Source organism: Hyaena hyaena, unplaced genomic scaffold (genome assembly GCF_003009895.1).
Source record: "Hyaena hyaena isolate Hyena2069 unplaced genomic scaffold, ASM300989v1 scaffold_724, whole genome shotgun sequence".
Classification (NCBI taxonomy): Eukaryota; Metazoa; Chordata; class Mammalia; order Carnivora; family Hyaenidae; genus Hyaena; species Hyaena hyaena.
Genome location: NW_024081354.1, coordinates 432,072 through 454,527, shown reverse-complemented (window position 1 = coordinate 454,527; position 22,456 = coordinate 432,072). Strand labels below are relative to the sequence as shown.

Sequence of the window (22,456 nt, the reverse complement as noted above, 5' to 3'; positions counted from 1 at the left end):
ACCTATTGAAATGATCATATGATTTTTATCCTTCGTTTTGTTAATATGTTGTATCATATTGATTGAATTGTAGCTTTTCAGCCATATTTGTACCAAGGGATAAATCCCACTTGATCATGATGTATGATCCTTTTAATGTATTGATAAATTTTGTTTGCTAATATTTTCTTGAGAATTTTTACATGTGTGTTCATCAGGGATATTGGCCTGTAATTTTCTTATAGTGTTCTTGTCTGGTATCAGGGTATTGCTGGCCTTCTAAAATGAATATGGAAGTATTTCTTCCTGTTGTTTGGAAGAGTTTGAGAAGGATTGGTATTAAGTCTTCTTTAAATGTTTGGTAGAATTCACCTGTGAAGCCATCTGATCCTGGACTTCTGTTTATTAGCAGGTTTTGATTAGTGCTTCAATTTCCTTACCAGTAATTGGTCTGTTCAAATTTTATGTTTCTTCATGATTCAGTCCTTGTAGGCTGTGTGTTTTTAGGAACTTCTTCTTCTAGATTGTCCAATTTGTTGGTGTATAAATGTTCATAGTTCTTTTAGTACTTTTTAAATAGGCAAAATGTAACTAGTCATTTAATTGGAGTCTGGAAGTAGGTCAGGCTTTCTTTCTGGAAAACTATGGTGTTTCTCTACATAGTTCATAACCTAGGTTTTCATAAATGCATTTCAATAGATTACCCTAAATATCATCATATGATAAAAGCCAATTATGTGAAAAGACATCTGTAAACTATTTTAAACATTGGTAGATAAACATTAGATTTCAAATGTCTTCATTTTGTACTTGTAACCAAAAGTAAGATAGTTTAGAAGTGAAATGAGGCAAATATTAATGTGAAAATCTTGTTTTAGAACCAAAATAGTAGGACGTGGAATAATAAAAATGTTCTTGAAGATTAGAGATATTTGCTAAAGATAGTAAATAATCTGCTTCTCTGACACAAAAACAGACACATAGACCAATGGAATAGAATAGAGAACTCAGAATTGGACCCACAGATGTATGGCCAATTAATCTTTAACAAAGCAGGAAAGAGTATCCAGTGGAAAAAAGACAGCTTCTTTAACAGATGATGCTGGGAGAACTGGACAGCAACATGCAGAAGAATGAAACTAGATCACTTTCTCACACCATACACAAAAATAAACTTAAAATGGATAAAGGACCTGAATGTGAGACAGGAAACCATCAAAACCCTAGAGGAGAAAGCAGGAAACAACCTCCTATCGCAGCAATTTCTTACTTGACACATCCCCCAAGGGAAGGGAATCAAGAGCAAAAATGAACTATTGGGACCTCATCAAGATGAAAAGCTTCTGCACGGCAAGGGAAACAACCCATAAAAACCCATAAAACTACTAGGCAACCAATGGTGGGAGAAGATAGTTGCAAATGACATATCAGATAAAGGGTTAGTATCCAAAATCTGTAAGGAACTCATCAAACTCCACACCCAAAAAACAAATAATCCAGTGAAGAAATGGGCAGAAGACATGAACAGACACTTCTCCAAAGAGGACGTCCAGATGGCCAACAGACCCATGAAAGGATGCTCAGCATCCCTCATCATCAGGGAAATACAAATCAAAATTTCTCTGAGATATCACTTCATGCCTGTCAGAGTGGCTAAAATGAACAAATCAGGAGACTATAGGTGCTGGCGAGGATGTGGAGAATCAGACACCCTTCTATACTGTTGGTGGGAATGTAAACTGGGGCAGCCCCTCCGGAAAACAGTGTGGAGGTCCCTCCAAAAATTAACAGTAGAACTCCCCTTTGACCCAGCAATAGCATTGCTAGGAATTTACTCATGGGATACAGGAGTGCTGATGCCTAGGGGCACATATACCCCAATGTTCACAGCAGCACTTTCAACAATAGCTAAATCATGGAAAGAGCCTAAATGTTCATCAGCTGATGAATGGATCAAGATGATGTGGTTTAGGGGCACCTGGGTGGCTCAGTCAGTTAAGAAGGTGTAGTTTATCTGTACAATGGAATACTACATGGCAATGAGAAAGAACGAAATCTTACCATTTGTAGCAATGTGGATGGAACTCCAGGGTGTTACGCTGAGCGAAATAAGACAGGCAGAGAAGGACAGATACCGTATGTTTTCACTCAGAAGTGGAACAGGAGAAACATAACAGAGGACCATGGGGGAGGAATGGGGGAAAAGTAGTTGAGGAGAGAGAGGAAGACAAACCATGAGAGACTCTTTAATACTGAGAACAAACTGAGGGATGATCGGGGTGGGGGAGATGGGAAGGGGTGTGATGGGCATGGAGGAGGGCACTTGTTGGGATGAGCACTGGGTTATATGGAAACTAACTTGACAATAAACTATGAAAGGAAAAAAAATAATCTGCTTCTTAACAGGTATAATGGGCAGTGGGACCTTGGCCAAGAAGTCCTTGATGACATCATTTATAGAGCTCAGCTAGAACTTTTTTCTCAACCACTATTGGTAAGATATTATATTTACTTTTTATTAAACATCTATACCTGAAAGGGGCACTAGTGAGTAAAGATATTCAGTATATAAAATATGAGGTAATCTAAATCATAGAAGGGAAAAGGTTTATTCCATAACATTTGGTTAACTTTTCGAGAGAAAACAAAATTTTTTTAGATCCTCTTCTACCACATATCAAAATAAAGTTCAGATAAATTAAAGAATCAAATGTTTTGAAATCCTTTAGGAAAAGAAAGAGGAAAAGTTTAGAAATACTCAATTTCTAGAGATGGAAGGATTTACTAAGCTTAAGGGATAGGACAAGTCACTCAAATAGTTTGGATTTTGTTTTTGTTTTTGACTACAAAAGCATCTAAATTCTTTATTTTTTTATTTTTTTTTAACGTTTATTCATTTTTGAGAGACAGAGACAGAGCACGAGTAGGGGAGGGCAGAGAGAGAGAAGGAGACACAGAATCCAAAGCAGGCTCCAGGCTCTGAGCTGTCAGCACATAGCCCGATGCAGGGCTCAAACTCACGAACTGTGAGATCATGCCTGAGCTGAAGTCAGACGCCTAACCAACTGAGCCATCCAGGTGCCCCCAAAAGCATCTAAATTTTAAACCACTAGTTTTTTTAAAAGACAAACTTAATGTATTTTGTACAAACTGAGAAAAAGATTCTCAACAAACATGACAAGAAAGCCTATAAAAAATTTTATACTCTTCCACAAAATAAATATATTTCCAAAAAGTAAACGGTCTGTTAAAAACAAATGTGAATACCTAGTAGTGGAGTAAGGAAGGCATTCTTTCCTTTACCAGTAGCAGTATAACATGATTCTGAACATCACTTTGCAGAAGCAGTTCAGTAATGTGTAATTTTCTTTAACCAACTACTTCACGTTAGCAACACATCCCAGAAAACTGCTTTGAATTTTTAAAATGTGTTATAAGCTCAACATTACTGTTATTTTTGATCGCAGAGGAATCAAAACAGTAGATGTTTCAGGGCATGTGGGTGGCTCAATTGGTTAATAAGTGTCTGATTCTTGATTTCGGCTCAGGTCACGATCTCATGGTCGTACAGTCGAGCCCCGTTTTGGACTCTGTGCTGAAAATGCAGAGCCTACTTGGGATTCTTTCTCTGTCTGTCTGTCTGTCGTTCATGTACATACATGTGTGCATGTGCATTCTCTCTCTCTCTTTCAAATTAAATAAATACACTTAAGTTTTTTTATTTAAAGATGTTTCACAGTAGAGAATGATTAGGTTTATGTTTACTTGATGAAATTATATATTCAAGGGGTGCCTGGGTGGTTCAGTTGGTTGAGCATCCAACTTCAGCTCAGGTCATGATCCCAACAATTCATAGGTTTGAGCCCCATATCGGGCTTTGCACTGATAGCACAGAGCCTGCTTGGGATTCTCTGTCTCCTTCTCTCTCTGCCCCTCCCCTGCTCATGCTATTTCCCTCTCAAAAATAAATAAACACTAAAAAAAAAAAAAAAAAAGAAATTTTATATTTGAAGATTTATGCTAAAGAAAAAATGCTACCTTGTGTAAGTGGTCAGGCAGTGTACAACTTTTTTAAATCTAGACAGACAGAGGCAACATATTAGCTCATGGTTGTTGAGGTGATTGAACTGTGGATGGTTGTTCTTTGCAAATTTCTGTGTTTTCTAGGCTTTTTGTTGTATTATAATGGTATTTTAAAAATATTACTTGTGGGGGCACCTGAGTGGCTCAGTCAGTTAAGTGTCCAGCTTTGGCTCAGGTCATGGTCTTGTGGTTTGTGAGTTCCAGCCCTCTGTCTATGCTGACAGCTCAGAGCCTGGAGCACACTTTAATTCTATATCTCCCTCTCTCTCTGCTTCTCCCCTGTTCATGCTCTGTCTCTGTCTCTCAAAAATAAATAAATGTTAAAAGAAATTTTTTTTAAATATTACTTGTGGGTTTTTTACTTGTAACACTTCAAAAGTACAGTTTTTAAAGCTGTTTTCTTTGTATCATTTTTTAATATCATAAGAGAAATATAAACTTATTAGGTAGCATTTACAATAATTCTTTGCTATTTGAATTTCCTTTTTTTCCCCTCAGATCAGCATGCCTAATTTTACCCTAAGGGTCACATTAAAATAAATGTATAAGAAGATAAAATAATTACTTCATAATTATAATACCCTGTATTTGTGATACTTTTTAAATTCATACTTTTCTCCTTGTAACAGTCTTATAAATTAAGTAGAGGTGGCATTTCCAAGGCAATATAGGTAAAGAGATTAGTAATCTATAATCTTAGATCATTCCTTTGTTGTGGGGGACCTTTGAGGGACCCAAGAAACAGCACTCCTTTTCTCTATTAAAATTTAGAACCAGGTGATAGGTAAAATAATTGGCAGATAGAGAAACAAACCTCATCTTTATTCCTGATAAAAACTAAATTGAAAGACTTAACTCCCCACCCCTCAGTCTAGATGTTGGAATAGCCTCCTGGAGAAGTTTGAGGTGGCAGAGCTGGCACATTTGTTTAGGTGGCTGCATTTTACTTGTCCTTTCCAAGTGGAGAGGAAGGCAGAAAGAAAATTCTCTAGCTCAAGATCTTTGCTAAAGTAGCACTTTCCAGTTAAGAAACAGGCACCAGTCAGGTACCCGGGGCTCATTCAGTTAAGGGCCTGACTCTTGATTTAGATTTGTGGGTTCAAGCCATATGTCAGGCTCCAAGCTGTCATTCTCTCTCTCCTCTTTCTCGGCCTCTCCTCCTGCTTGCCCTCTTGAGCTCCTTGCATGTGTGCCCTCTTTCTCTCTCTCTCTCTCTCTCTCTACACACACACACACACACACACACACACACAGTGGTGAGATAAAATGCTAGACATGTTTAGGGAAAATTTCTCCTTATGGAACCTTATGGAAATAAAGGAGTGGAGAAAAGGCTAATTTTTTTTTTTAACAGAGGTTAAAATTTGCATGTTACTTATCATCTGAAGAATCAGAAACTTATTCTAAATTTTCCTTATCAGGGTTCAAATGTTAAACAATTTTCTTTCTTTGGACCCTTTTCTCTGTGAAAGTGAACAACTTTAAGGAATCTGTGGGGTGTATGATGACTCATATTTTTTAAAAATAAATTCTCATTTTAAAAGCTTGCCTAAAAGAATTCAGAACAATGGAGGTACAAACTTTTCTGACATATTGTACTTTAATATTTTATAGTACCAGTTTTATTTATTTTTTTTAAATTTTTTAACGTTTTATTTCTGAGAGAGAGAGAGAGAGAGAGAGAGGCAGCGTGAACAGGGGAGGGTCAGAGAGAGAGGGAGACACAGAATCTGAAATAGGCTCCAGGCTCTGAGCTGTCAGCACAGAGCCCGACACTGGGCTCGAACCCACAAACCATGAGATCATGACCTGAGCCGAAGTTGGACGCTAACCAACTGAGCCACCCAGGTGCCCCTATAGTACCAGATTTAAATACATATTCAAAGAATTATGGAGCGGTGTCTGGGTGGTTCAATTGGTTAAATTTCCAACTCTAAATCTCAGGTCAGGTCTTGAGTTCAGGGTTGTGTGTTCAAGTCCTGCATTGAACTCCATGCTGGGCATGGAACCTACTTAAAAACATTTTTAAATAAAATAAATTTTAAAAAATTATGGAAACATGAAGTATAAAATAAGCATAAATTATATATTGAGTGTAAATAAATAGGTTCTGTATTATCATTTTAGGTTGCCAATGCCATGAAAAACTCATTACCATTTGATGCTCCTGATTCTTCACAAGAAGGCCAGAAAGTACTTAAAGTGGAGGTCACTCCAACAGTGCCGAGGATTTCTCGGACTGCGATTACAACAGCTTCAATCCGTCGTCATAGATGGAGAAGAGAAGGTGCGTACCAAATTCCTATAGCCCATTCATGGATTCTAGCAGATGTATGTTTTTATAGACTAGGTTAACACATGATATTATAGTACTGTATATAATTAAAGTAATTGTTTTGTTTTTAAATATAGCACTAGAAACGTGGTTTAAATGCCTGAATTTATTTGATATAGATAAATATTTTTATAACATATAAAGATGTTATTTAGACTGCTTTGTGGACATTAGAACAGAAAATAAAATCAAGTTTATTTTTGTCTTTTTTTGAACTAGTAATAACAATAGGAAAGAAGTTTCTTTAAACCTGTTATAATAGGAAAAAAGGTGCATGTATGAGCATTGTGGGAGAAAATTATATAACTGACTAAACCAGTGGTGAAGTACAGGCTATCTATAGAGCTGATTATTGTATTTTAGATTTTTGTCTTTGCTTTTCCTTTTTTCCTAAGTGCTGAATCCAGCAATATTTCGTAGGCATATAATAGTTGAATAGTCCAGCTGTCTTGCCTAAGAGATATTAATTGCTATTTTAATGATCCCTATTTTTCTGTCCTATTCATTTGCAAACCTCATATTGTTCATCTGCCACCTTATGTGTGTGCATGCTGTGCACACACATGTAACTATATAACTAGTGTTTGTGTTTTTATCATATCCATATATACATTCTCTTATCTGCCTGGGGCAAAATGCTCAAAAAGGAATAGAGCAGCACAAAAGCACTAAAATTTTATATGTTGAATCCCAGATGGCTTTGACTTCTCAAACGAGGCTGACTCGAGTATTCCTGGCTCCCCGATCCAACACGGCTCCACTGACCTAGGGATCAAACGTGTGCAAGAGGGGGAGGTGCTGGTGCGCAGGACCCCTGAGCACGGCTCACCGGAGCCCAACTCAGCAGCAGCCACAACAGAGGGTAGGACAGAGATGAGGAGGCAGAAGTCAGTGAGGCAGTTGCTGGAGAAGGATCCTGGCTCTCTATCCCCACGCAGAACATCTTTCCATTCTAGTGTGTGTTTCCACTATCCCAGGGTGTATTAGCTCTTCCTTGCAAAGCACACCTCCCCATATGCCTAGTGCCAGGTCAGGTACAATCTTTAGTTACCATTTGTGCTGGCGTGGAGTCTGCATTCTGTGTAATCAAAGAACAGCTTGGCATGGCTACTAACAAGGCAGAGGCCTGTCTCCAAAAGGTCTGCAAATGCTTGGGATTTTTTTATTACTGAGCATGTTTATTCTAACATTGGGAAAGGAAAAATGCACCCAATGGACATGAGCCTTTTAGACAATATGAATTGATTTCTTGTATATAATAATTTATTCCTTAATATGTGAAGAAAGTTTTAAAACATTAATACATTATCTTTGAAAAATTGGACTAAAGTGGAGCTGGCCGATTTATCTCTAAGTCCAGGTTGATCAGTTAATAAGAATTTCTTATCTCTTTGACAGAGCAAACCAGAATTGATTGTTTTTTATAAACTGTGGGTCAAGTCACCTGGGTCTAACTAGTGAACTACTGGCTTCTTTCCTCTATAAATGTGCTCTCCTGGTGCACACTACATTTTATCATTTATTGTAAATATTGATTGTCTTACATAGCTTCCAAACAGAATTGAAAAGTATTATTTAGAGTTCAAGTATGCTAATAGATCCTTGTTTCCACAATATCGGTATCTGGAAATGAGAATTTATTTTTACCCCCAAATCACCATCACTACCACCACCACTACCACCACCACCACCACCACCACCACCATCACCACCACCATCTGTAAAAGAAAACTTTTCTTCAATAGGAAACTATTTATTGGCTGTTTTACATGTGATGCTCATAGGAGTTGGCTTTATGAAAGAGAGAACTGTAGCCTAAGTTTTTTATTATTTAACGTATTGCTACTATGGAAGCTTTACACTAATTAATAAAATATAGCAAGTAGTTTTAAAATAGGTTATATATTTTTACTTAAGACCATACTTACATGAAGCAGTTAGTTACCTTCCACCTTAGGAGGTCTCTTGCTCTTTGGTGCATTAGCAGTTTGAGCATGCTCAGTAAGAATTTAAATCTATCCTCTGTTCCCTTGCCCAGTTGCCCACATTGACCTTTCTTCATTTAACAGTGTTGCATGTGCATGATCTAAGGACCCAAAGAAGTTGGTGCTGTTTTACAGAGATCCTGTGAAAGATGCAGCCTTCCCTTTTCAATTTCTCTATGTCTCTTTGTTATCCCTGAGATAGTCAAAAAGGCATAAAAATAAGTATATGAATTGATGTTGAATGCATAGTAGGCCTAAATTGAACAGCAGCCTGTTTCTCAACATTCCTGATGACTAACTTGATATATCTACTACCATTCTTAGAATATTGGACTATTTGTGCTAAATATAGTACTATGTTAATTAACACTTGATGAAATTCTAGAGAGTTTGGGATTAGGTTGGAACGTTTCTTTCAGTTCGTCAAAAGTCATATACTTTGAAAAAGGAACTAAAATAGTAGTTCTTTTAAAATAACCTCTTTTAGGGGCACCTGGGTGGCTCAGTCGGTTAGGCGTCCGACTTCGGCTCAGGTCATGATCTCATGGTTCTTGAGTTCGAGCCCCGTGTCGGGCTCTGTGCTGACAGCTAGCTCAGAACCTGGAGCCTGCTTCAGATTCTGTATCTCCCTCTTTCTCTGACACTCCCCTGCCTGCTCACACTGTCTCTCTCTCAGAAATAAATAAATTAAAAAAAATTTTTTTTAAATAGCCTCTTTTAATATTTACCATCACTGGTAAAATTCCAGTTTGTGAGGGTGGGGTATTACCACAAGGAAAGAGGAATAAGTTCCTTCAGTGTGTTTGAAATTTCTCAAAAATTATTTCGCCTTTTAATCTAGATTAATGATATCTTTACATCAGTCGTACAAGGAACTAAATTTATAAGAAAAGGCAGACATGAATGAAAAAGTTCATTAAAGATCCTTTTTGGTTATCTTTCCTGCATATCATGAGTATTATTAGAATTGTTAGCACCCAGAGAAAAAAATCACAAAGGAAAAAATTTTTTTATTTTTATTTTATTTTATTTTTCCCTTGAAGTTTTTTAAATAGAAGGAAGGAAATCACTAAAACCTATGTAAAGTTTTGGTAATTCCGAAATCTGCTGGAGCTTTTGTATAAGATCAATATTTGACCTTTTAAAAGGATTTTCTAGTATGATGGTTTTAAATCATTTTACAATTAAAATTATATTTGTTATGTGTTGAAATTGAAAAGAGACCAAAAGCGCATCACCTATCCTTATCCTGATTGTCAAGTAACATTTTATTCATGACTTTTAAAGTTGGATTTAGGGGCGCCTGGGTGGCTCAGTCGGTTCAGCATCTGATTTCGGCTCAGGTCATGATCTCACAGTTCATGAGTTCCAGCCCCATATCAGGCTCTGTGCTTTCAGTGCAGAGCCCACTTTGGGTCGTCTGTCCCCCCTCTCTGCCCCTTCCTTGCTTGTGTTCTCTCTCTCTCTCTCTCTCAGAAACAAATAAACATTAATAAAAAATTAAAGTTGGATTTAAAATTCTTACTAAACTGAGGACAGTGCCTATAATTAAAGTATGGTAGTGTTCCACTGTATTGAAACAGCATTTCTTAGTATATACAGTATCAGTACATTCTCTTGCATGGTGGCTTTTATGTTATCATCATCTCTTTTATGGCCATATTGCTTGGGCATCAGATCTGCATGAGGCAAGATTTAGACGCTACCACTAAGTCTCTCAGTCTCCTTTCCTCAATATATATAAATACATATCTGATCATACATTTTTGTTCACTCCAGTTTTGTATTACTGATATCAATTGTGAGCCAGTAAATACCTTTTCTTGGGCATTTTGGATTTCTTTATTCTAACTGTAAGTGAATTGTTAAGATTATACCATATGAATATAATTTAAAGTTTCATTTTGAGTTACATTATATACTGTTTTGAATAAGGGGTTGAGAGAAGTGGTGTCAGCTGCATTTTCTTATGGCTTTGCATGATGGTTAATTATTAAACTGCTGGATATAATAACATGCCTTTTGCTTTAAGGATAGCCTATTTGTTCTTCTTTTGAAGGAAGGAGATAACTAATCCGTATAAGAAAATATATCAAAGAAACTATTTTTATTTTTCCAGGTACTATGTTAAATAAAGATTGTGTTTAAATATTTTATGTGTATGTTACTTAGATAACCTGTATCTCAAAGTATTATTTGTTTCGTATTCTTTTCTAATACCTTAACTGTAATATTTATTTCTGTATGTGGATTCAGATTAAACCTTTCTTGCAGTCTGGCAAACATATGTAATGATGTAGCAAACTGATACCCGTTAAGAGATTGTTGATCATAATTTCAGTAAGAGAATTGGGCTTTCTGGAAAACCCAAATTAAATATATTAGATATGCTTCTCCCCTTCTAACAAAATCCCAAGGTAAGGGTTCTTTTGTTAACTACAGTTTCCGCACAAAATGTAATGGGACACATAATATCTTGTGATTATAACAATAATACATCTCAAGACTAAAAATCTAAATTATTACAGGTGTACATAATATAGAAAGTAAAACTCCTTCTTAGTTATCCCTGCTAGTTACTTTCTGATAATCAAATATTTCCTTCACATTAATTTGTCAAGAAAATATGGAAATCAGCGAGTAGATCTCCCCATAAGACAAAACATAATTATGAAGTTACTGGAAACAATGTACAGTTTTTTAGAGTTAGAAAATCTACTAGTTCCATGTTAAAAGCTTTAAAGCCCTATAGAAGCACTTAGCTGTTGAGTAAATGTAAAATCTTACTGCTCGTTTTAAAAAGGGTTTGCTTGTAGGAATAATGAGTTTGGCATTATTCTGGGTGACTGAAATTAGAAAGGGGACTCTTGTACAGTCTGTTTTATGGTGGGTTAAGGAAGATAGGAAGATATGAGGAAAAACTTTTGATTTTTTTAAACCAGATATCGTCACCTCAAATTGACAAGGCTAGTAACAAATGCATTTACCTAAAGTTGTTTTATATACCTAAATATTTGAGATACTAGATAGTCTTACAAAAGCTGGACTAATTAAAACTGAACAAACGCAGTGAATAGCATATTAGAATTCTGTGCAGACTAATGTTTCTTGCCCTAAATTATGTAGGGTAAGTGTTGATAACAGGGCCATTGCCAACCTATAGCAAACATTACCCAAGAGATAAGGTCAGTTGAGTTTTTATTCACAGTTCCTTCTTTTTTAACTTAGCTATTGCTGAGCCTGTCTGATTTGTTTTTTAGGTGCTGAGGGTGTAAATGGAGGAGAAGAGTCGGTAAACCTAAATGATGCAGATGAAGGATTTTCATCAGGGGCTTCCCTCAGCAGTCAGCCAATTGGGACCAAACCATCCTCCTCTTCTCAGAGGGGAAGCTTAAGGAAAGTAGCAGCTGGGCGTTCAGCTAAGGATAAAGAAACAGCCTCTGTCATCAAATCCAGTGAGAGCCCTCGAGATTCAGTCATTCGCAGGCAGTATGTACAACAACCAACTGATCTTAGTGTAGATTCAATCGAGCTGACACCGATGAAGAAACACCTGAGCCTGCCTGCTGGCCAGGTGGTGCCAAAAACCAATAGTTTAAGTCTAATCCGGACAGCCAGTGCTTCCTCAAGTAAATCATTTGACTATGTAAATGGCAGTCAAGCAAGTACCAGCATTGGGGTTGGCACTGAGGGAGTTACTAATCTAGCAGCTAACAATGTTAATCGATACTCAACTATCAGTCTACAGGAAGACCGGCTAGGTCAAGCTGGAGAAGGTAAAGAGCTCCTCAGCCCAGGAGCTCCCTTAACCAAGCAGTCTCGATCCCCAAGTTTCAATATGCAGCTAATATCCCAGGTGTAGTTCTGACACCCTCTCTCATCTTTTTGCTTACCTTTTAAACTGAACATTTCATTGTACATGAAGACACTTCATCCCACATTGTGAAAAAAAAATTGGTCATCGTAATCAGATTTGATTTAGTTTAGGTATCTTCATACTGTATTTTGTATGGAAACAGCAATAAGGTTTTCTTTTTTCCTCCTTCCTATATCTTCTCTTCACCTTATTCCTGTAAATGTGTTTGTGAAGCAGTATAAAATGTATGCATCTTCCATGCCTTCCTTTCTCTGTGGGTGATGTGCAATTCATCGTAGGCTGATCGGTCCCATTTCAACACTGTGAGACTGAGAATACGTTAGAGGAAATGGTGTATATGATCCCTATGAATTGATTCTTTGGCTTTTGTCTAAAAAAAAAAAAAAACGGGTTTGTTCTCATAATTTATAGAACTGTGGAGATTACTGGATCATATTTTTTTCTCTTTTAACCAGGAGTGCCTCAGAGATTCTGCTATGACTTTGGACTTCTCTGAGTCTGTGCAATCATTTTCTTGAGAAGCATGGGGAAAGGTGGTAGACTGCTGCACTTTTTCATTAAAATGTGGGTGGCTCTTTTCCCCCCATCTCCTTTATCTCGAGGACACAAATGTTCAGTTACTGAGGCATTTAAATCAAGTTATGGCCCCCTTCTTTGGAGGGCAGGGCTCAAAGTTGTTTGTGTAATTGATAATGCACTTTCTCAATGGCTCTATAGTCATTATTAACATGTCTTCCCTCCTCCCCACAAGGACATAGATCATTTCTGTCCTTAAAGTTTGAACAACTAACAAATCAGAGAATCCAAGGGGCATGTTCTATTTCCCAGGAATGATTGACACTTTGGTGCTGGGGTTTGTTGGGGGAGGGGGAGGGGCAGTTTTTGTTTAGCTTGTGTGGGACTACGTGTGTGAGGGGAAGTTTTGATAGGCTTTTTTCTTTTCCTTTGTGAGCTGATGATGACTGAAGTAGAACAAGTACGTCTTCAGGTAAAGAGAGGGATTTCTCAACCTGCTTTCTGTGATGTCAGACTATTGGAGAAGCCCTTTCAGCTGCTTTCTAGATGTACCTAAATTCAGTCAGATATTTTGGACTAAGAAACCTGAAGTCCTGATAGATCATATACTCCAAGGAAATACATCAGGGACAGATAATTGGCTGAAAACACTGATGCTTCAACGTGACACATTTTTATAGAGAACATTTCTACCAAGGGGTACTGACTTGATTTCTCCGACAAGGACCACACTGCCTTTGTGTTTAGTGTAATGCAATTTGTGTACCTTCTGATCATATATCTGCAAAACTTTCTCATTTTTATAAAACTTTGAAATCATGCCAGTAAGTTGGATGTTGAATGTATGTAAGTAGCATTTGGTAATTGTACTAAGAGGCTACAAAAAGCATTATTAGTGAAAAAAAATTTTTTTTAGTTCTGATTCGGTTGGGTAAGATTTCAGTATAAATTCTTTTGGATCTCAGGCTCTAATGCTTGATTGAAAAAGAAGAGAATATATTGGTTATTGAAAAAAATCAGTGTATTGTGACTTGAACTGGTATACATTATCTTCCACAAAACACATCAGAGCTATTAGTGCTTTGTACATTTAGACATTTTAATTTTACTGTGAAAGAGAAATATACTGAATTTATAGAAAGCAAGTATTCTCCTAATAAAGTTTAAAATTTTATCTCTACCAATTAAAATTATAATAGATTTTGATAAAATAACCAGAAAAAATGCCTCATTTTTTTCCACATCTGAAAATCTCCCCTCTCCTCTTACTTTATTTTAAGAGGGTTTGTTTTGTTTTCTAGGGGACTTTGTTAGAATCTTTATAAGAATGATGAGATGCTTGTTTGAATTGGTGGTCTGTAACATTTTTCAGCTCATATGAAAATGGAAACTTAGAACCTGAACTAGTACAACCAGTACTACTATTACAACATTGCCAAAGTCTGGGATAAAGTTAAAAGTTGGTAAATAGAAATGTACTCTGGTTGTGTGTGTGTCTGTCTGTCTGTGTGTGACAAAGACATATTTTAGATGTCCCTTCTTTTAACTTAACTAAGGGATGTCAGAAAAGTGAGTTTGAAAGCAGCCAAAATAAATGAGGTGTAAAGATCTGTAGCATACTGAGGAAAGCAAAGTTTCAGGTATGAAAGGAAAAAGCATTGTTCTTACCAAAGGGTAAGATCTTGGCCATCACTGGTGGAGGCTGACGGTTGTTTTGAATTCAACAAGTTGTACATTTATTGGCATCTAAATCTAGCATGGTTTGTTAAAGCACACACACACACACACATACACACACACACACACACACAATAATACCAAATTACAGCAAAAGCTCTAATACATATAAATCTCTCTTTTATTTTGTTAAAACTCTTCTACCTGAAAAAGTGGTTTTGAAAAACTTTCAACTTTGAGGATTTCATTTATCAGTATCATGTATGTACATACCCATTAATGTTTTATGACCCTGTAACATTTTTTCCATTCTTTTATGTGATTTGGCTTTAATGAAGAAACATTTCATTTAATTCGAACTGTGCATTCAGGGTCTTAGAACAGATTCCCTGTGCAAGATATAATTAAAATGGAATGAGTTAGTTTAATAAACCATAAGTCAAATTTTCTAAGAGATTTTTATATTCATTTGCATTATTTATTGGTATTGAATTCAAAACAGTTTTCAGATATACAATAGCTGTTACAAATATATACCAGCAATGTGCATACTTTATTCTTTTATACTTCTTACCTTTCATAAGAAAAAGTCCTACTCTCTATGGAAAGACTCATTACAGAGAAAATACTTGTTTTCTATAATAAAACAGTCTGATTGATGCCATTTATGCCAGATTAGATTAAGAAATATAAAGAAATACCTGAAAGTTTTGGGAACTCTCCTCTATGACATTTATTTTAGATTGTGTTAGTAGAAATTAAACTAAAATGTAAAGTGTAAAAAGCTAACTTAGAAGTTAAACTCTTAAGTATAAAAATATTTTGAGAAGCTGGAGGGGGGTAAATGGTTATAGTTTGAAGTACTAACCCCTACCACCACTTTTATGCTCCCAATTTATCTTCTGTACCTGTTTATTACAGTCAGAATTTTTGTGCTAGATGAGACCCTAGAAATAATCTTGCTAGTAGCCCAGTGCTCCCTCCCCAAATATCATCCTTAGAAAACTGAGAGTCAAAAAGGTTGTAACATGATTAAGTTCGCATAACTAAGAAGCAGAGCCAGAATATATCTCTTATCTCCCATCAAATGCATATTAACGCCCCACTGCCTCCCTATACTCCTATGGTAAATGTGGTATGTTATGTAACACTCTCCATTTCTGCAGTTTCTTTATAGTTCTGGTCTAGTAGTTGGTGAATACAGCACATTAAGAAAAGTATTAAATCCAGAAAATATGTAGAGTGATAAGCCTAGATGGGGAAGTGTTGGAAATGTAGGTATCTATACCACAGATGTAAGGATAGATACATTTTTTAAAATCCTAATTTATGCCTTACTATTTCTGCCCCATAACAGTTATATGCTGCCATTTTATAGTTGATTATATTTCTGGGGATTTATTTAAATGCAAAAATAAACCCAAAGAAATGGCTTTGATCAGTGTTTCTAGCTATTTTAAAATAATATTTGAATCAGCCAGCCAGCTCTCACAGTCACCTAGGTGGCAAACTAATTGTATTGCACAATGGAGTATTGCAAAGAAAAGACTAAATAAATTTGATTCCATTAATTTCTAATGTCAAAAAAATAGAACCTTACATGTGCTTTAGGATAGCTACAAGCAATATTTCCTTATATGATCGAAAAAGGTTTATAGTGTGAAGCTTATGATTCCATAATGGAATGGTGACCGTTAATGTCATTTAAAGTGTATATACCATATAAAGTGTCTTAAATGCGGTAGTCTCAGCTATATAAGCTCAATATTTCCAATGTATGTTCTCAAATTCCACATAGTAGCTTTAAATTATTTATTAGACACTGGAATACTGAGAATAACTTCTTTCAGATTTTTTTGTTTGCACTATTTTTGTGAATATTTTAATGAAGTGAGATGTTTCTGCCACCTCACTTTGTGAGGTTTGTATGGGTCCATTTTTGAATACTTTAGTTATCAACAATCAATTGTCTCATTTAATTCTCTGCATGTTCATTTATAAATTTAAAAATTAGTATCTGTCTTTAGGGGGTAGTATACATTTATATAAACACTGGCAAGGAGGAGCTCTCCATTTATGATCTTGGATTAGAAAGTAAGTTGTTTATTTGTTTTCAGTATTTCAGTTATGTATTTGTTTTTCAGGTTAAAAATGTTTAATAGGTCATGCCAGTGGTCAGAAAATCTGTAAGAATTTTAGAGCAACTTTTCTATACTATGGCTATGGTAAACAGTCTGAATATAAGACTTTTTATCTTTCAAGTTGAATGATTATTGTCATGTTTCAAACCACTAAGTTGGTTGAGACACTTACTTGTAATACTTTAATTTTTTTAAAGTGCTTTCTAGAAACAAGTTATTTGAAAACCAACTAGAAATTATTGATAAGTTAAATTCTCAAAAATTAGAATATTTGCCAGATTATAAGATGGAATGCAGTGTGAAATTGTAAACAGTGCTAATAAAATCATGAGTCACCAGATTGGTACAATTTTCCATTTCCAGGGTGGTCATATTGATAATATAAGGCAAAATATTAGTATTATCTGCATTATGTACCTAATGGGTATATCATATTGGCACTGAATATATATAGGAAATAATATTCATAAAGTCAACCAGTGTGCCCTTAAACTATATTAGGTTTTTGGCAGTGCCAGAAATTTTTATGGCGATCCTGCCATTAGAATTAGAGGAGTTTTCATCACCCAACCTTCCCCTACAGCCATAGACACATTCCTTCTAAACCTGACCACACAACCACAAACTTTTGGTAACTTCAATTGCTTCAGTATTTTTGTACTCTTAACTATTAGTCACATGAGAAATATACACAAGAGCAAACAGTTCAGAATAGAAGTTAGCAGAAAGCTGGGAATGATGTGAAATAACTGGCAGCACAGTACAGAAATGTAGGCTCTATGTTTTACTTTGGATTTTGAGAAAATGTTTACAAATTAAGGCACATTCAGATGTCTGATATTATGCATTAGGCTTATTATAGACTTTACCAAAAAATAATTAAATATAGCTTACAGTATATATGAGTCTTTGTGTATCTGGAAGTAGGATCAATAAGGAAATTCTTTTATTTTTAAAGAGAAATGAACTTAATTGGACAATCCACCCCCAACTGCAGAATTGATATCAAACTAATACTGATACAACAAATTTGCTGTATTTAAGTGTCAACAGCTCAGTGTTAATTATATCAGAGGAAATTCTTTACAACTTTGTTGATTACAAAACTTACCAAAGAAAATGTATCAACCAAGTATATTTTTAAGTACCTAACTTAAGGAATGAGGCCCCTTTAACATTAAAGGATTTCTCTTAGCCCTGGGGGAAATAAATACTAAACAATTCTTTTATCTGCAACATAGGTATATAGTATCTACAAGATTCCATTTCAGGTTTTGTTATGTCAACATTTTACACTTCCAGCAAAAGTACCAGTTAAGAAGTCCAAATATTATTCATTATGGCACATTTTCATGTCTTCTTAACTCAAGGATTCTGCTCATCAGTATTGAAATTCCTAAAATTGGTATGTTGTATGATACGGTGGCTTTTTAAAAATAAAATTGAGGGGGGAGTTATGGAAATGAACCTTTTACAATGAGTAAGGGCAATTATTTCCCGTAAGTATGATACTGGCCAAAATGGTGTGTTTTTACATAATTTATGTACATGGTCACTCTAGGTGGGTTTTTTTCTTTGCAGAAAATATCATTAAGAAGCACTGAAATATTCATTTTTTAAATGTATAGACCAATAAGAACTAATGGATTTACTTAAGCAATGATTTTTGGGGGGGGAAACACAAAATGTAATTATATATTAGCTAATATTGCAAACAGAATCTATATATTTTTTCATTATCAGGTGGTAGTTAAAAAGTAATGTATTGATCAGCTATCTTGGAAACAGAAGATTGGCTTTCTGATAATTCCTAATGTAGGTTTTGAAATTTTTTAAGTTTTGTCATCTACATTGAATTGGGAGATAAGTTCAGGGCTCCATTAGTTGTTTTAAAATATTTGTGGGGCACCTGGTTGGCCCAGTCAAGCATGTGACTCAATCTCGAGGTTGTAAATTCGAGCCCCATATTGGGTGTATAGATTATTAAAGTCTATGAAAAAATGGATAAATAAAATATTTGTAATAAGTTCAACTACTATACAGTGAATCTTTTTGATTCTCATTCTAAAAATTATGCTGACTTTACATTCATTTTAGCTTGTTAAGAGAAACCATTTTTATGGTGCAAAAATTATTTCCCACTGTTTTTTCTCATAATAATTCTCTATCCTGAGCTACAATTTCTGAAGGATTTTTATTATAGTATTATATAGTCTGGCCTCTGTCACAATGGACAAGTAAACAGGAGATATCCCACATTTGCTTCATAAAATGATGTGGAATGTAAAGATCAGCTTTTTTTTTTTTTTTTTTTTTTTTACCCAGTATCAACCTACAGCTTGGTATAAATTTCCCAAGTATTCAGAGACTCGTGCCGGTGAAAATTTAAATAGGATAGGCATGAAGAAGATATGATTTCTATTGACTGATGTCCTTTCAAGCTAGGACTAGTGAAAACTTTAATTTTTTCAGAGCTGAAGAAAAAAACGCACATTTAAAATCATTTACTGGTGCATGTAAGCCATTATCTTAACTGTCTTACTGAATTGGTTAATGCTGTTGATTGTTGAAATGTGAAACATAGTCACTGTTGACCTTGTAAATATCTGCCAGAGATGAAAAAATATTTTAAGTTATTGTAAATAAAGATGTATAAAATTCGTTATCAGTCTGCAATGCAGAAACATATCTAAGATGTTAAATATTGTGTTTCTTGAAAGATGTGTAATTTTCCCCTAGATGTATCTAGTTACATTAAGACTGTAAATTTTCTTTTGTACAGTATAAAAATACAGCTTTATTTGGCTTTTGACTGGATTCCCCTGAGTTAATTTTATATCTTACCTAAATTTTACACCTTAAAATGGTCCTTCATTGTATTTTTTCAAAGCATGCCATTTTATTTATGTATGTCTGAACTTTTTGTTTATATGACACCCTATTAAGGAAATTTATAAAACTAATTAAGGCAGTACATAAAATTACATACAGCACCATAAAATAAGAAATAACATAAAGACATAAAATACATGCAGTACATTTCTGTATGTTATTGTTGAGATACAAATTTATCTATCTCTGAACTTTAAAGCAACCAAATGTAAAGAGAGATTAATTATATGAATTTAGAGATCCTTAAGATAAAACAAATTAGTTTCTCAGGTGAAGCACAACTGTTTCTAGAACTGAGATGTTAGAAAATTTTCTCTAAGGTCCTTATAAAGAAGATCCAATATTACTGCAGTCATTTATACTCTCTTCAGCAACGTATGAAAGTGCCTGTTTCCCTGTACACTTACCAGTACGTAGGTTTCTAGTCATTAAACTTTTTGATGTTTCCCACATTGTGTTTTCTAAAGATATACTTTAGCCTTCTCTTGGAACATGGGTTGAACGAAGGGCTGAGCTCCAGGCTCTTTTTTCTTTTTTTTATGTGCATTTTCTAGAAAAGTCTCTGGCCTTTCCAACCCCATCCCCCCTTCCGCATAGCTATTGTTCCTTGCTTATGGAACAAGGCTTTATTCTTTTACGTCAGATCCAAGCAATATAAAACACTTTTTAAAAATATCTTGTTTATTATGTTTTAATTAAATTTGCTGATATAGATTAGCAATTCCAGAGAGAATGGGTTAAGGCAACCCACAGAGTCTGGTTTGTTTTTGCCTTGATTCTGGTTCTGCAATAGTTAGTGTAGGTGTGATTCACCAGTTTGACAGTTTGAATTTTTTCAAAATGTCATACTTGCTCATTTTGAAAACTTTAGAAAATACAAAGGGAAAAAAACACTTTGAAGTACTGTAATAAAATAATGAATATTAATAAGATAGCAGAGATAACTGTCCTGCTAACACATATACAACTGTGGTCCACATCACAGTAACTTAACATTCCAGAGGTTCTTCCCACGTGAATTAAACAATAACAACATTCATTGGGCTCTAGGACATCCCAGGCACCATTCTAATGACGTTAAAGAAAATGCAGTAATTCAATAGTGTCTGCTAAGTACTATGATTCTCCTTTTATAAGAAAAGGAAGGTTCATCTATCTAAGGTCACAGAGCTAGTAAGTGGTATAGCCAGAATTGAACTAGACACTCAGGCTCATGGTCTTATGCACTTAACATAAGATGCTGCTTCATATAGTATTGATTATTCTTAACTATTGGTATACTTGTCCTATCCCCACAAAGTCGAGGCCCCTACAGGGGAAGGGGAGATTGGATCTCAGTAGAGCTAGATTACTAATAGACTAAATCCAGGAAAGAATCAAGCCCTAATACCCTAGGCATACATAGTTATAAATTCCCTCCTATGTATGGTTCCAATTATGTACTATCCATAATTATGTTCCATTCTAGAGAGGAGAAAATAGTCTTTCTGTGGTTTGTATGAGGAACCTGAGTTGAGGAAAGCTGATTTAGAGTATAATGAAGCAGAGGAAGCTCTCAAAAAACTTAAAAATATTTTATCAGTTCTTACCCTCATCCCTCCCCTGCAAAAAAAAAAAAGTGCCAGGTAGCTTGGGAGGAAATTAAAACTTTTTTGGACTGACTTACAATTATTTTATGATTTAATGTTTTAAACACTATGAGAGAGGGTACAAATAAATTTTTGTGTTTAGAATTTCTAAAGGTCTAAATCTGGCCCCTGGGTCCTCATGCAAATAGGATCGATATAATCCATAATAACAACTCTGGTTTTCCTCAAGATGTTATATCAGAAAGGGGTGAGACTGCTCCTAAAATTCACTTGAATGACCAATCACTTTTGGCACTTAGGGAACAATGTTTAATACACATTAGGAATGAAACATTTTTTCTGGCCAGGTTATGCTGACCAATACGAACTTAAGTTCTGAATCATTGTATAATTTGAAAACAATTCAAAAATATTTTTATTCTCTCCAATCAATATTCAGCAGGAAATATCCTCATTTTCTCAAAGAAAAGAATCAAAGTTATAAGAAATTCTATAGATACTTATAAACAACTGTTATAAATAATGGCTTTATGTACACTATAAAACTCTATATTCTAAAACTCCTTTCCCAGAGTCTGAATTACTATGTATATAATTTTTTAAAGATTGATCTGCCAAATCTTTCATTACTAATTTGTGCTTTATGAGGGCTTTATCATCCCTGGTGTAAGAATATCCTGAAGATAGGGGCGCCTGGGTGGCCCAGTCAGTTGAGTGTTCAACTTCGACCCAGGTCACGATCTCATGGTTTGTGGGTTCAAGCCCCACATCAGGCTCTGTGCTGCCAGCCCAGAGCCTGGAGCCTGCTTTGGATTCTGTGTCTCCCTCTCTCTCTGCCCCTTCCCTCCTCGTTCTCAATCTCTCTCTCTCTCTCTCAAAACTAAACAAACATTTGGGGCACCTGGGTAGCTCAGTTGGCTAAGTGTCTGACTTCGGCTCAGGTCATGATCTCGCAGTTCATGGATTCGAGCCCCGCATCAGGCTCTGTGCTGACAGCTAGCTCAGCCTGGCACCTGTTTCACATTATGTGTCTCCCTCTCTCTCTGACTCTCCCCTGCTCACACTGTCTCTCTCTATATATATCTCTCTCAGAAATAAATAAAATATTAAAAAAAATTTTTAAATACCCAACATTTAAAAATTTTTTTAATTAAAAAAAAAGGAAATCTTGGAGATAAACTAGGATCTCACTACTGTATTCTCTTTTATTCCTAGATGTTGAGATAGAAGTAATGACTTTTGGGGCACCTGGGTGGCTCAGTAAGTTAAGCACTTGACTTCGGCTCAGGTCATGATCTCACAGTTAGTGGGTTTGAGCCCCACATTGGGCTCTGCTGATACCAGAGAGCCTGGAGCCTACTTCAGATTCTGTGTCTCCATCT

At 35.5% G+C, this 22,456-nt stretch overlaps 1 protein-coding gene across 7 annotated transcripts in view; it reads left to right on the top strand.

The window, feature by feature from the left end:
- Positions 1-12,647, top strand: part of FAM126B (family with sequence similarity 126 member B) — a 94,402-nt gene extending 81,755 nt beyond the window's left edge. For 6 of the 7 annotated variants that reach the window (XM_039217796.1, XM_039217798.1, XM_039217794.1 and 3 more), the window contains 4 exons: positions 2,386-2,473; positions 6,190-6,349; positions 7,092-7,259; positions 11,643-12,647. In XM_039217796.1, the coding sequence (XP_039073727.1) occupies positions 2,386-2,473; positions 6,190-6,349; positions 7,092-7,259; positions 11,643-12,244 (1,018 nt within the window). In that variant the 3' untranslated portion in view covers positions 12,245-12,647. The remainder of the gene's footprint in view (positions 1-2,385; positions 2,474-6,189; positions 6,350-7,091; positions 7,260-11,642) is intronic. The other variant, XM_039217799.1, reaches the window with a different exon arrangement.
- The last annotated feature ends 9,809 nt before the right edge of the window (positions 12,648-22,456 follow it).